We start from the raw sequence: 14,161 nt of genomic DNA, 5'->3' as shown, positions 1-14,161 counted from the left end.
AAACGCCCGGCGCCCTAACCGCCGCTCTAACCGCCGCTCCGACCGCCGCCTCACATTTTCATGGTGCCCTTCGGACCCAAGTTGGTCCGCAACACATCCTGCAGCCCTCGGGCAGCGCATATATTGACCGCCAAAGCCGCCTGGGCCCGCGCCACCTCAGCCTTGGCGTTTAAGCTCTTGATGGCAGCCATAGCAGGACGGTGGAAGGACCACCTGACCGCCCCAAACAGCCCGAGCCGCGATTCTGAGGTAAAACCCAGCGCCTCGGTCCAAGCTCAAGAGCTCCAGCCAATCCTCGCCCGGGACGGAAGTGACGTCATCACGCATCGCCGAGGCGGAAGCCAGGTTCGCCGTGGGTCAGGTCGCAAAGATGGCGTCCCCCGCTTCGGCTCGGCCTTCGGCCGGAAAGCGAGTGGTGAGTCAGGATGAACTGCGGCGGTTGATGAAGGAGAAGCAGCGTCAGAGCACCAACAGGAAACGCATAGAGTCTCCATTTGCGAAGTACAACCGTCTGGGCCAGCTGAGTTGTGCCCTGTGTAACGCCCCGGTTAAGAGCGAGCTCCTGTGGCAGACGCACGTCCTGGGGAAGCAGCACCGGGAGAGAGTGGCCGAGCTGAAAGGCGCCAAGGAGGCCACGCAGGGGCCGGCCGCCGGCGCAGTGCCTCAGTCCGCCAAGAGGAAGGCGCCGGACTCCGACGGCCAGGACGCCAAAAGGCCGAAGGCCCCCCAGGTGCCTCCGGTGCAGCCCTCCACGTCCGCTTTGCACACCCACGTTGACAAAGCAGGAAAGGAGTCCGGTAGAGCGACCCCCGGTAAGGCTTCGGCACTCGGTTTACTCCCTGATTATGAAGATGAGGAAGAGGAGGAGGAGGAAGAGAAGGAAAAGGGAGGAGAAAGGCCAGAGGGGGACGCCAGCAAGCAGCCGCCCGACACACAGGGCAGGGAACACCCACTTTCCTCCTCGCGGGAGGCAGCAAGCAGCGGGCTGCCTAGAGACTTCTCGACTGCAAATCCTCCCAAGGCCCCTGTAATTCCGCACTCGGGGTCCATTGAGAAAGCAGAAATACATGAGAAAATCGTGGAAAGGAGAGAAAACACTGCGGAAGCATTGCCGGAAGGCTTTTTTGACGACCCTGAGGTAGATGCGAGGGTGCGAAAGGTTGACGCCCCGAAGGATCAGATGGACAAAGAATGGGACGAATTTCAAAAGGCCATGAGACAGGTCAACACTATTTCCGAAGCCATCGTTGCTGAGGAGGATGAGGAGGGGCGGTTGGACCGGCAGATTGGGGAGATCGATGAGCAGATAGAGTGTTACCGTCGGGTGGAAAAGCTGCGGAATCGCCAGGATGAAATAAAACATCAGCTTAAAGAGGTCCTGACGATGAGAGAGCTGCAGAAAAAGGAAGAGGAGAATGTTGACAGCGACGATGAGGGAGAACTGCAGGATTTGTTGTCTCAGGATTGGAGGGTGAAGGGGGCTTTGTTATAGGATTTCAAGGACCCAGTATTTCTAATACCCATAAAAAGTGCTCTCTCTCCATATACCGGTTACTCCACTCCTGGAGGTTTGTTGCAGTACAATATGAGCCTGTGAAAATAGCACTGTGGAAAATTGGTGTAAAATATTTTTGAGGTAAAGTTTTGAAATTTTTTCAGTGTTACATGTTAAAATGCCAACTTTTTCACATATATACGGATTTAAATGTATACTTTGGGGTTGGAAAGTCTGTAAGCTGTAAATATTGTACATAGTTAAATATATATTTACTTAATTTTGTTTTTGAAATTTACAAATTAATAGGAGGACCAACAGACAAGCTTTTTGATGAATACCAAGTGTATTGGGACCGACCCCCCCCCCCCCCCCCCCAGGTCAAACTCAAGAGGGTGGGAGAGCTTTGCGTTGTTTTAAGAACACTACTCATAGATTCATAATTCACTCACAGCTAATCAATTCTCTGTATTCTGTTTCAAACACGTGTTGTAGGAAAACATGGTGAAAAATATATGCCAAACATGACCAGCCTCCTTAACCCAAAGGAGAAACCCATTGGTTTCTCTCGAGTAAACCAGTGATTCTTGGATGTAGGTGCACATGAAGATCACTTAAGCAGCTTTTTTTTTTTCCTAATGTTTTTTATTTCAGAGAGGAAAAGAGAGAGAAACATCAATGATGAGAATCACTGATTGGCTGACTCCTGCATGCCCCGCCCCCCACTGGTGATAGAGCCTGCAACCCAGGCATGTGCCCTTGACTGGAATTGAACCCCGTCAAAAATGAGTAGTAATAATAATAATAACCAAGGTTTATATAGTTCTTACAATATAAGTAAGGCAGGATTCTAAATGCTTTACATAAACTCAGCCTAGTTTCCTTAAAGACCAGGTATTATGGAGGAAAGGAACAGAGATAAGGTTTTAAAAAGCTTTGAGTGCTAGATGAAAGAATTCTTCCTGTAGGCAATGTGGGAGAAGTGGAAGTTTTTGAGCAAAAAATTATATCTGCTAAAAACATATGGAAGATGACTCAAGTTGCAGTATACACTATAATATCATATATAATAGGGAATATATGTTCTGTGTAGAATGGAATGAGGATAGATAGGGGAAAAGGAAGCTGGTAAATACTTCTAAACTCGATTTTTAAAGTATAGTAGACTTTGATTAAGTATGGATTGAGAGAAAAGGAATAGATGTGAAAGAATTTCATAGGAAGAGCTAACATTTCAGTGACTAGAAATGGAAAAAAAAAAAAACCCTAGGAGAGATAAAGATAGAATTGAAGGGTTTGGCGGAGTTTTTTAGTGTATATGCCTTAAAGAAGTTATCTGACACTTACTGAGAATATTCATTATCTTACTGCTTTTGGTAGAAAGTCTTTGCTTTCTTGAGCTGTCAGCTGATTGGTGATAGCAACTTCAGTTTGATAACATAGAATGGGCATGCCTGCCTCAACTGTATGAAAGAAACCACTTAGAGTTTTCTATCATTCATTATTTATTATTTCAAAAGATGAGAAGATACAAAGATGGACATGAATGGTTGGTCCAGTTCTATGTTGGCTTAAGAGGCAAGGCTAATGATGTAGATCACTGTCCATTTAAAAATACAATGCAAGGCACATAATATTTTTTTAACTTTTCTAGTAATTGCATGAAAAAAAGAAATGCAAAATTATTTTCAATAAATTTATCCAAGTATATCCAAAAAAACTAATGTTTCAACATGTAACCAATATTTAAATACTAGTGAAATATTTTACAATTTGGGGGTTCTACATTTATGAAATTTGGATGTATCTAACACATCTGTTTAGACTGGCCACATTTCAAGTACACACTAGCCCTATGTGACTAATGGCTACCATAAAGGACAGTGGAGATTTGAAGAGAAAGGTATACAGGTGGAGCACTGGCCAGTGTCCTCAGTGGTTAGAGTGTGGGCCCATGTACAGAAGGGTTTCAGTTCAATTCCCAGTCAAGGGCATGTACCTGGATTGCAGGTTTGATCCCTGGCCCCAGTTGGGAGCACATGCAGGAAGCAACCAATCGATGTGTGTCTCTCACATCAGTGTTTCTCTTTCTCTTCCCCCTCCCTTCCACTCTCTCTAAAAATCAATAGAAAGATAGCCTCGAGTGAGGGTTAACAAAAAAACAAAAACTGGTATTTAGGCGGGGAAATTAAATATTAAAATTAAATCAGAGGTAGTTGGCAGAACAATTTAACTACAGTAGTGTTCATTCCTGACAATGGGAGTTATTGAAAAGGTAGATTATAAACCATTGTGGAGGCCCTCAACTGCCATGCTGTAAAGAGTTGGAACTTTCTCTAAGTTAACAATTGAGTGCTCTTTTTTAAACAATCGCTTATATATATAAACTATATATATATATACACACCCCATCCCCCCCCCGGGAGGGAGAGAAACATCAATGATGAGAATCATTGATCGGCTGCCTTCGGCACGCTCCCTACTAGGGATTGAGTCCACAATCACGGGCATGTGCCCTTGACTAGAATCGAACCCAGGACCCTTCAGTCTGCTGGCTGACATTCTATCCACTGAGCCAAACCAGCTAGGGCAACAATTGAGTATTCTTGAGGTTGTTGAGTTCTTGATTATAACACAGTTAAAGAAGAGCTTAAGTACTTCCAGGTATGTAACTACACACATAAACCCCACTGAATTTTTAGGAAGTCCAAAAAAGCTCTCAAAATCTGCTCCCAGTGCATGAGTGATGGGGTCTTGACCAAAATCAAGTGAATCCTTGTTAGATCTGAGAGCCATATAAACAGCTCCACACTTTGGAGAGCTCCTTTACACCTCTTTGAACTGGGTCAAATGGGTTTTGGCATTAGACTGAATACCACCAATGTTCCCAAATTATGAGAATTAGTCCTAAGATTTCTTCCAGTCTCTTGATCTCTTTTTAGAGAACCCCATAATTTAGCCAACAATACTTTAGAATTATTATAAATGCTACAAAGGTAATCCTCTCACCCACTTACCAGTTTAATACAGTTCCCTTACTTGGAGAGGAAAAATGCTGATTTCCTAACTAGCCTTCAAATGTACATTTGCCCAGTGCCTTACAATCTACAAAAGGCTTTCATTTAATGATGGAAGTAATGACTACCTTTTACATGCCAGGGAACAAAATAAGAGGCTGTGGAATTAAAATTGCATGAAAAAGAATATAATTTAGACCTAAAACCTTTAATAGTAACAATTCCTAGATTAGTATGGAGAAACAGGAAGAACAAGAAAATTGGCAAGAGAAAATAAGACTCAAGTTCAGGTTCCTATTCTAGCTTTTAATGGCTAGTGATCTTGGAAAAGTCACCTCTCTGAACCTTAGTTTGCTTCACTGTAAAATGATGATACCTCACAGGGTGTGGTGAGAATCAAATGACATGTGAACGAGTGGTAAAAAGACCAACCTGACTCTTGAAAGAACAAGAAAGAGGTTTAAACAATTAAATATATTTTGATTGTTTTCAGAGAGGAAGGGAAGGAAGAGAGGGGGATAGAGAGATAGAAACTTCAATGATGAGAATCAGTGATCAGCCACCTCCGGCATGCCCCCTAACCCGGAATCAAAGCGCTACCTCCTGGTTCATAGGTCAAGACAACCACTGAGCCATGCTGGCCAGGAGTTAGAGCAGATGGTTTTGTTGAGATTTAACTCTAAATCCTTAAGTTTTCCATGAGTCAAGTGGCATCTCAACTTTTAAAGATTTTTTAAGTTGCCTGTCTAAAGACAGAGATGGCCTAAGTACTATTACTTTTGCTTACAAGGTTTGCCCAGGAAAGTGACAGCTTTCTTAGTGTAATTATGAATAGTGTCCCCTTTCACTCTCAATAGTATTCCTTTTTGGAGAGGAGAAGGCGAGAGAGAGAGAGAGAGAGAGAGAGAGAGAGAGAGAGAGAGAGACACACACGCTCAGAGAGAGAGAGAGAGAGAAAGAGAGAGAGAGAGAGAGAGAGAGAGACTCACCTAAAAGTTAGATATCAGAGAGAGAAAAAAAAACAACAAAAACATTGGAAAGCCTTAATGGATGTAGTATGTTTCCTGTTTATGATGCACCAATGGGCTAGATCAGGGGTCCTCAAACTATGGCCTGCGGGCCACATGCAAATACAAATATTGTATTTGTTGCCGTTTTGTTTTTTTACTTCAAAATAAGATATGTGCAGTGTACATAGGAATTTGTTCATAGTTTTTTTTTAAACTATAGTCTGGCCCTCCAACGGTCTGAGGGACAGTGAACTGGCCCCCTGTTTAAAAAGTTTGAGGACCCCTGCGGTAGATACTTGGCTGGATGTTGTATGGGGGGATTTGAGTAAATATATGGATAGGAATGGTGGCTAGAAAGATGACCTTAGATTTCTTTTAATACTAAGATCTAGAAGCCTATATGATACCAGGAATTTAGAAACTTTAAATTTGAATAGGGAGAAAGAAAAATCCCAAAGCTACATCCTATTTTCGATCTACCTTTCCTCCCTCAATGATCTCATCCATACCCATGGGTTTAAATATCACCTATATATTGACAACTCACAATTTATAGCCCCAGCCTTGACCTTATTCCTGGGAGTCATCCTTCATTCCCGTTTCTTAGTCCCCAAATCCACAAGTATGTCCAGAATCTGTCCACTCCTTTCTGTCTCCACTGGTCCTAGCCACCAACATCTCTTGCATCAATTGTTGTCTATTTCCCCCTCCCTAGCCACAGTCTGTTACCAACAAAGTAGAGTGATCTTTTTAAAATTTAGGTACGTCAATCTGCCCCTTAAAACTATATATTCTTCCATCACACTTGGGGGGTGGGGAGAGCGGGGCGGGAACCCTGGCCCTTAAGCCTACTTGGCGCTCAGCAATCACTAATTCAAATGTCTACTACTTATGAACTAATGACCACACTCCAATTAAAGGGGGATAGGAGGGGAAAGGCAAGCATAACTGCTCTATGTTGAAACTAATTGCCATTCAGGAATAGTGGCCTGGATGATCAAGGTGGTTTTTGGTGTGTGTTTTGTTTGTTAACTTTCAAGAACAAATGCAAGATTGTTTTTGTTTTTAGTGAAATCTCAAACATGAGGTGGGTTGAATGTGATCCATGGATTCCCACTTTGTACCTATCTTCTAACTTCATCTGCTACACTCCTCCCCTCTATTCTCACTAGCTAACGTTCTACTCAAACATGGCGTTTCAGGACCTGTGCCTGTGGTTCCCTCTGCTTGGAACCCGATTTCAAATAGCATGGCAGCCTTCTCATCATTCACTTCTCAGCCCTAATGGCCCTTTCTCAGATGACATAAACGCCATCTTCCCACCTCCCATCACTCACATTATTCTATGAATTCATTAAACTTACACTATCTTAAATTAGCTTATTCATTCATACATAAATTATGTTTCTCCCCACCAGAATGTAAACTCCACAGGGCAGGGAGCTCGCATGTCTTGTTCACAACTTAAAATAATGCCAGGCACATAATAGAGCTCAATAAATATCTGTGGAATGAGTAATACCCACATAGCAGAAAGTTGCTTGGAAAAGTGGTAAAATGACCAACCTGACTCTTGGAAGTCAGAACCAGAACAAAAGTCCATTGAACAGCTTAAAGGACTTAGAAATCTTTTCCTGGCACATGAAGCCCTGACCTATTCTGAGGGAAGCAGCATAGAGCATACACAACAGGCCCTCACCTATAATGGGCCACCTCTGCATCTAGCAGCTAATAAGAATTCCTCATGGCACCAAACAAGCAAAGAGGGATGTCCATATGTCAGCGGGAGCGAGTGGGCAGTTCTGACTGCCTAGAGGTCTCTTAAGTGGAGAAGAGGAGGAATAAAGTGAATCAGTGGAAGAGTGAGATCAGAGAGTCAGCAAATACACATTGCCTCCCAGCTGCTCTGTCCTCAGTCCCCTTCTCTGCCATCACCATTTTGTTTGGCTCATTTTGCCTGTCACTTGGCAGAGCACTCAGCCAAGCTTCAATGAAAGCACTGCCAGTCTGTAGGAGGAAGGGGTTCCATCTGGCGGCACATCCACTTTACTAACAGCATTTGGCAGGCTACAAGCGCACTGGGGAGCCAGCGGTCACCTTTAGGGGAGTTCACAGGACCACATTGATTGGGTGGTTGATGGTGGTGGCTATTGTTTTTTTTGGCGGGGGGGGGGGGGGGTATGGTTTGTTGCTCTGCCAAGAGTGATTATAAGAGAATATCAACCAAGGTTGTCAGGTTATTAATAATAGTTACCACTTACTGGATTCCTACATGTGTCTGGCAGTATGCTAGGGCTTGACATACACCCTCTCTGATCCTCACAACCACCTTGTATGTAATCTCTTCAATTTACAGATAGGAAACATGCTCAGAAGTGAAGGAACTTGCTCAAGGCAACAATTCCAAAGTTCCTACTATTACCCTCATCATTATTTAACATTACTTATATTTTCAAATCTCAACACCTCCAGAGTAGTTAAAATAATCATCACCTCTGTTAGGTTGCTGAAGGAGGAGCGCACAAGGCCAAAAGTGGTAATGAATTATAAATTGATTAGGTCATCTGAAGACCAGATGAGCTGAGCCCAAAAATGGTTCCAGCACCCAGGGATGAGGAGTCAGATTTTAAAGGACTCTGGGCAGGCTTTTTCTGGGCAGAAAATTCTCTGGGCTGGTCCAGATCCTGGGAAGGGGGTGGGAGTGGGGGGAGAGAGAGATAATGGTCTTAGGTCAAGTGGAATGTGGTCTAAGCAAAAGGGAATGCGGGTTGTGATGTAGTTTAAAGGTCAGCTCCCAGGGGAAGGGGCATTGATTCAATTATTTGATCAGAACTAACAGCCTCCATTTTAGACATCTTATCAAAGGTCACTCAGCGAATTCATTGCTAAAGTAGGACAAAGATGTAATTTGATTCCCAGTCCAATAGTGTCTCTACTATTTAATAATAAAATGTGGAAAATGGGAGAGGCTCCCCCAAAGTAGCAAGAATTAAAATTAAGTTGATGCCAAGTTTAAGGGTGCTGTTCAGAGACTTTAGCTGAGTTGGAACTCTCTGCCGTCTTCCCCTGTTTCACCAGCAATAAATTTTACTCCTAGTAGTCTCTGATGGGAGCAAGAATAATGACTTCATTTCCCAAACATTCCAACTGGGAAACAACAGTTACACCGTGCCCTGTGCTCCACCACTTTTTACATGCCTTTGGGTAAGTTACTTCACCCTTCATTTCCTCAAGTACAAAACAGGGGGGGTAATAGTTTCTACCTTCTGGGATTACTGAGACGATTAAATAAGTTAAATGCATGTAAGTGCTTTTATTTTTTATTAATATTTTTTAAAAATATATTTTTTTATTTCAGAGAGGAAAGGAGATAGGAACATCAATGATGAGAGAGAATCATTGATTGGCTATTTCCTGCACACCCCCACTGGGGACTGAACCTGCAACCTGGGCATATGCCCTTGACTAGAATCGAACCCCAGGACCCTTCAGTCTTCAAGCCAACACTCTATCCACTGAGCCAAACCAGCCAGGGCGCATGTAAGTGCTTTTAGTACAGACTCTCTAATAATACTAGTTGAACACATGAATGAAGATCTGACCCTACCTTCAAGAAAACTACAATCTGGTTGTGTGTCAACAGTATAAGAAATTGGGCACCCAATTATTTAATTATTATTAAATAGGGCTGATCACATCTAGAGTCTGACTTCCCTCTCCCTAGCTATGTGGTGTCTACCTAGTCAGTTTATTCTCTGAACCTTAATTTGATCCCCTCAGGGCATTACGCTCTCTGGGTACGCCCTAACAGCCCACCCCCCGTGTATCACTGTGATACTGTGATCTATAATAAAAAATATCTGTATTTTGGCTTTCCTCTGGTTTCTGTCACAGAGCTCCTAAAACCCTTGGAATTTCCTAAATGATTAGAGTGGTGAGAGTGATAAAGGTGTCATTTGTTATTCAAAACAAGCCCCTTTCAGCCACACTGGAGTTTATGTTAATGAGGTGACATTTGGAAAGCCCCTATGGGTGGGTGCTGGTTGCCAGTGAAAACAACTGTATGATTAGAGGGTTAGAACTTTCAGCCCACCACCACCACCTCCCTCTGGGGAGGGAAGGGCGCTAGAGATCGAGTTCAATCACCAATGGCCAATGATTTAAACAATCATGCCTGCATGATGGAGCCTCCATAAAACCCCAAAAGCATGGGGTTTAAGAGCTTCTGGGTTGGTGAACATGCAGAGTTGCTCTGTGCCCCTTCCTACATACCTTGCCATTTGCCACTCTGACATCTGGCTGTTCCTGAGTTATAGCCTTTTAAAAAAATATGTGTATTTTTTATTGATTTCAGAGAGAAGAGAGAGATAGAAACAATGTTGAGAATCACTGATTGGCTGCCTCCTGCTCGCCCCCTACTGGAGGTGGGGCCCACAACCTCTGGCATGGGCCCTGACCTGGAATTGAACCTTGACCTCCTGGTTCATAGATCAACGCTCAACCACTGAGCCACACCCACTAGGCATTATAGCTTTTAACAAACCAGTGATCTAGTAAGTAAACTGTTTTCCTGAGTTCTGTGAGCTTCTCTAGCAAATTAAACCCGAGAAGGGGATGTGGGGAGCTCTGGCCTATAGCTGGTCAGTCAGGAGCACAAGCAACCTCCTGGACTTGATTATCATCTGAAGTGGTGGGAATGGGTACTCTTGTGTGAGCCCTTAACCTATGAAGTCTGACATTAACTCCAGGTAGATAGTGTCAGAATTGAATTAAACTGTAGGACACTCAGCTTGTGTCACAGAATTGCTTGGTGTAGGAAACCCTGTCTAGTGTCAGAAGTTAAGTGGTATTCAGAGAGTGTTGTATGTAATGGAGATGGAAATGAGTTTCTTCCTTTACAATCACCGAGACCAAGGATGGAACTGAAGGCAGGAGAAGGAGGGCACATTGGGCTGCACAGATGGAAGGCTTCAGTAGGAGGGCTTGGGTGGAAGCTCCCTGAGTGGGAGAGAAAAGGGGTAGGGGTTCTCCTGGTAAAGGAAATGGTGTGAGGAAACAGGAGGGAGTGTGCAACCTGATCTCCAACCTCTGCCACACCAGAGCTAGAAAACCAACTGTCACCAGTGATACCTAGCAACCAGCCCGGAGTCCAGTGGAAGAGACAGAACTGAAGTTTGCTTTCCAAATAGGCACATCTCTGTGTAAAAGACATTTGCCCTTAGAAATTGATTAACCTGCTTCCTAAAAAATGTAAGCACCAGGACTTCACACCAGAAAACCCAACCTAGAAAATCAGGGGAGATGGTAGCAACTTTGCCTCCCTCACTCCATTTCTGTGAACTCAGCCCTGCACTAGAAGCCCGTCCCTGGGCCATAGCAGCTATTCCCAAAGGCATACTGGACTTGACTCCTCTCTGCTCTGTCCTACCTGGCAGCCGCAGCACAAAGATATTCACAGGAGAGACCAAGAAACCGCTCTGGTTATGAACCAGCCTCAATAGCCTTTATTTAAAAAGCCATAGGCTGCCCGGCCAGTGTGGCTCAGTGGTTGAGTGTCGACCTATGCACTGGTAGGTCATCGGTCCGATACCCAGTTGGGGCACGTGTCCGGGTTGTGGGCTCGATCCCTAGTGGAGGGCATGCAGGAGGCAGCCAATCAATGATTCTCTCTCAGCACTGTTTCTATCTCTCCCTCTCCCTTCCTCTCTCTCTAAAAATTAATAAAAACATATGTTTTTTAAAAGCCATGGGCTGATTTGAATTATACATCTTTCTACAGCTATTTTATTTTAAATATGTATCCTGGCGAACACCCCCACCGTTTTTTACAATGTATTTTAATTGTGTGACTGTTAAGCAAACCAAACCATAAATCAGTTCTCGGTGTTGAGATTTACATGATTCATAGACCAGAGCTTATTAAAAAGGGGATTCACCGAGAGCAAACTAGCCTCATGAGTGTCCTGTATCGTCTCTCCAAAGATCTGAAGCCTTTTCCCTATTCCTGCCTATGGCTGCCGAGCTTCCCAGAGTAGCATAAAAAGTGAACAGAATCTACCCATTTTCCAGTGATTTTTTTTTCTCTTAACAATTCTGATGAATCTAAACTGGCAGTCATGTCAAGCTACATTCCTAAAGGGTGGCCGAAGCTCTGAGAGGCTCACAAACAGGATCAGAGCCCTGGAGGATTTGGGATCTAGGTCTGAGGAAAGGACTTAACCCCTTTGGGATTTTGAGTAACTAGGAATTGACAGGAGGCATCCTGCTTATTTGCCATCAAGGTTGTTCTTGATTTGGATCATGAGTCTTCATCTAATAAAACTCCCTTCAAAAATGTACTTACACATAGTAAGTGTATAGATAAAATTTCAGGAGGTTCAAGGATACCCCAAAGCCTATCCACAGATCCCCTAGGGGTCCATGAGCTTCACGTTGTTTCTTACTACTTTGTTAGCACCCAAGTGTCCCTTATTTCTCCCCTACATCTGTACAGTAGCCACTTAACGCATTCCCAGTTTCTCTACACAGCCAGAGTGATAGCAATTCTGTTAAACTCTAAGTCAGTCCTGGCCAGTATGCTCAGTGGGTTGACCATCATCCTGTGCACCAAAGGGTTGCTCTTAGATTCTCAGTCGGGGCACATGCCCAGGTTTCAGGTTCATCCCCAGTCGGGAGGCGGCTGATGGATGTTTCTCACATTGATATATCTCCTTCTCTAAAATCAATAAAAACATTATTTTTAAAAATCTAAGCCATATCATGCTACTTCTCTCTTCAGTAAAATCCACTAGCTTCCTATTTCACCTGCGATAAAAGCCAACATCTTTACAGTAGTCTATAAGACCCTACAGAATCTATCCTGGGATACCCCGCTGACCTCACCTCCACCTCTTCTCAACCTTGACTCCCGCTGCTCCAGCCACACCCACCTCCTTGCTAGCTCCCAACATGAGACACATTCTGGCCTTTACTTGCTACCCCAGAGCTCCACGTGGCTCTCTCCTTCATTCTTTCCAGTCTTTACTCAATGTCACTGCATTTGAAAAAAGTAAAAATAAAATTGAAATGAACTCTAATAGATTTTTATTTAGCCCAATATATCCAAAATAATCACTTCAACATAGTCAAATAAATGTTATTAATGAGATATTCTGCAGTCTTTCTTTGGTAACACATCTTTGAAATTGGTGTGTACTTCACACTTACAGGACATCTCAATTCAGACTAGCCACATGTGCTGGTGATGACAGCATCTGACAGCACAGAGCTAGGGAAAAAGATACAGTATGGGGATTTTCAAAACAACGCTTAAATGCAGTAATAGAGTATGTACAGGATCACTCAACTGCCAGAATTAGGACTTAAACCTCCAGTGGCCTTCTAAACCCAAAGACCTTGTTCATTCTGGGACACATTAGAGACTACCTCACTTCAAACAACGGGATCGTGGTTGGCCTCAACCCACCAAACGTCCTACCTCCAAAACAAAACTCATCCTCTCACCTTGAATGCCTCCTCCGCCCTTCTCATCTCCTTTCAGCTGATGGCACCATTATCTACCTGCTCAGTCAAGTCATCCCCATTTCATCTTTAGGTTAATGAGCACTTTGTCTAGAAGATCATTTAAAATCTACATGTTTATCAAAAAAATGCTCCTTTCTCTCCACCCCAACTGAGCTTGTTCAGGCCACCTTCATCTGTCACAAGAACCTTCCCGCCCCATTCTACTGAGATATAACTGGCATATGTAAGTTTAAAGTTTCAGCATAATGGTTTGACTTACATAATTGTGAAATGATTATGAAAATAGGTCGTTAGCATTCATTATCCCATATAGACACAATAAAAAGGAAAAATGTTATTTTTCCTTAAAATCATGGACTGCTTCATGAATTTACTAGTCATCCTTGGACAGGAGCCTCGCTTATGTGTTATTCCCATTTTAGTATATGTGCAGCCAAAGCCAGCACCAAGAACTTTCTAGTAGTTCCCTTACTCGGCCTCTCCCCTACACCCAGCTCCAACAGTAGTTACTGCTCCCTAACGGCCCTCAGGGCTCGCTCTCCATCCCCTACAGATAATGAAGGCCCTACATACAACGTGGGCGTAACTCCTCCAGGACCTCATCCTGGCTCCCTCTCACAATTCCCAATAGTTTGACGTTTCTGGAACCTGAACAGGTTCACTGAACCTCCTGAGCCGGCTGCTCTTCTGTAAAAATAGCCATCCTAATCTCTCAAAAAGCTGACCTGAGGTTCAAAAGAAATCATATAATACATTTTAAACTATACACAATTGGGATTGCTCTCCCCATCACTTCTTTGCATGTTATACCTGCTATATCTATAGACTCTAGAGCCTCTTTTCAATTCAATGTTTGTAGAATACTGACTATGCGCTAGGCACTGTGTGCAAACAAGACAGAGGGTACACAGAAAAGCAGGCTGAACGACATAACCGTTGCCTTCCTCAAGCTCATTACAATACAGTTTCGCAGCCCGTATCTTTAAAGACTAGACAATCTCTAACATTATCAGCAAATCAGCGAGTCCTCAGAAGTCCGGGCCGGGCTGCGCTCCCGGGGCCACCACGTCCCGGAACCTCCGCTTTCCCAGGCCCGACCGGAGACGAGGAACACC

The 14,161-nt window shown here is 43.8% G+C and overlaps 2 protein-coding genes across 2 annotated transcripts in view; one reads left to right on the top strand and one right to left on the bottom strand.

Annotated features, from left to right (window-relative positions):
- The window catches only part of CCT6B (chaperonin containing TCP1 subunit 6B), a 23,308-nt gene extending 23,015 nt beyond the window's left edge, over positions 1-293 (bottom strand). Inside the window, exon 1 of the mRNA XM_006774205.2 lies at positions 55-293. Within this exon, the coding sequence (XP_006774268.2) occupies positions 55-191 (137 nt within the window). The 5' untranslated portion in view covers positions 192-293. The remainder of the gene's footprint in view (positions 1-54) is intronic.
- Positions 294-329: 36 nt separating this feature from the next.
- On the top strand, positions 330-1,781 carry ZNF830 (zinc finger protein 830). Its single transcript, XM_006774204.2, has one exon. The coding sequence runs from the start codon at positions 371-373 to the stop codon at positions 1,490-1,492; it is 1,122 nt and encodes a 373-aa protein (XP_006774267.1). The 5' UTR covers positions 330-370; the 3' UTR covers positions 1,493-1,781.
- Positions 1,782-14,161: the final 12,380 nt, after the last annotated feature.

The sequence above is a fragment of the Myotis davidii genome, unplaced genomic scaffold (genome assembly GCF_000327345.1).
Source record: "Myotis davidii unplaced genomic scaffold, ASM32734v1 scaffold327, whole genome shotgun sequence".
Classification (NCBI taxonomy): Eukaryota; Metazoa; Chordata; class Mammalia; order Chiroptera; family Vespertilionidae; genus Myotis; species Myotis davidii.
The sequence above is the reverse complement of the archived record's forward strand: the minus strand, read 5'-3'. Positions and strand labels throughout refer to the sequence as shown.

Bases quoted from the DNA above. Each gene is read 5' to 3' on its own strand.
- ZNF830 (XM_006774204.2), top strand. From the start codon at position 371: ATGGCGTCCCCCGCTTCGGCTCGGCCTTCGGCCGGAAAGCGAGTGGTG.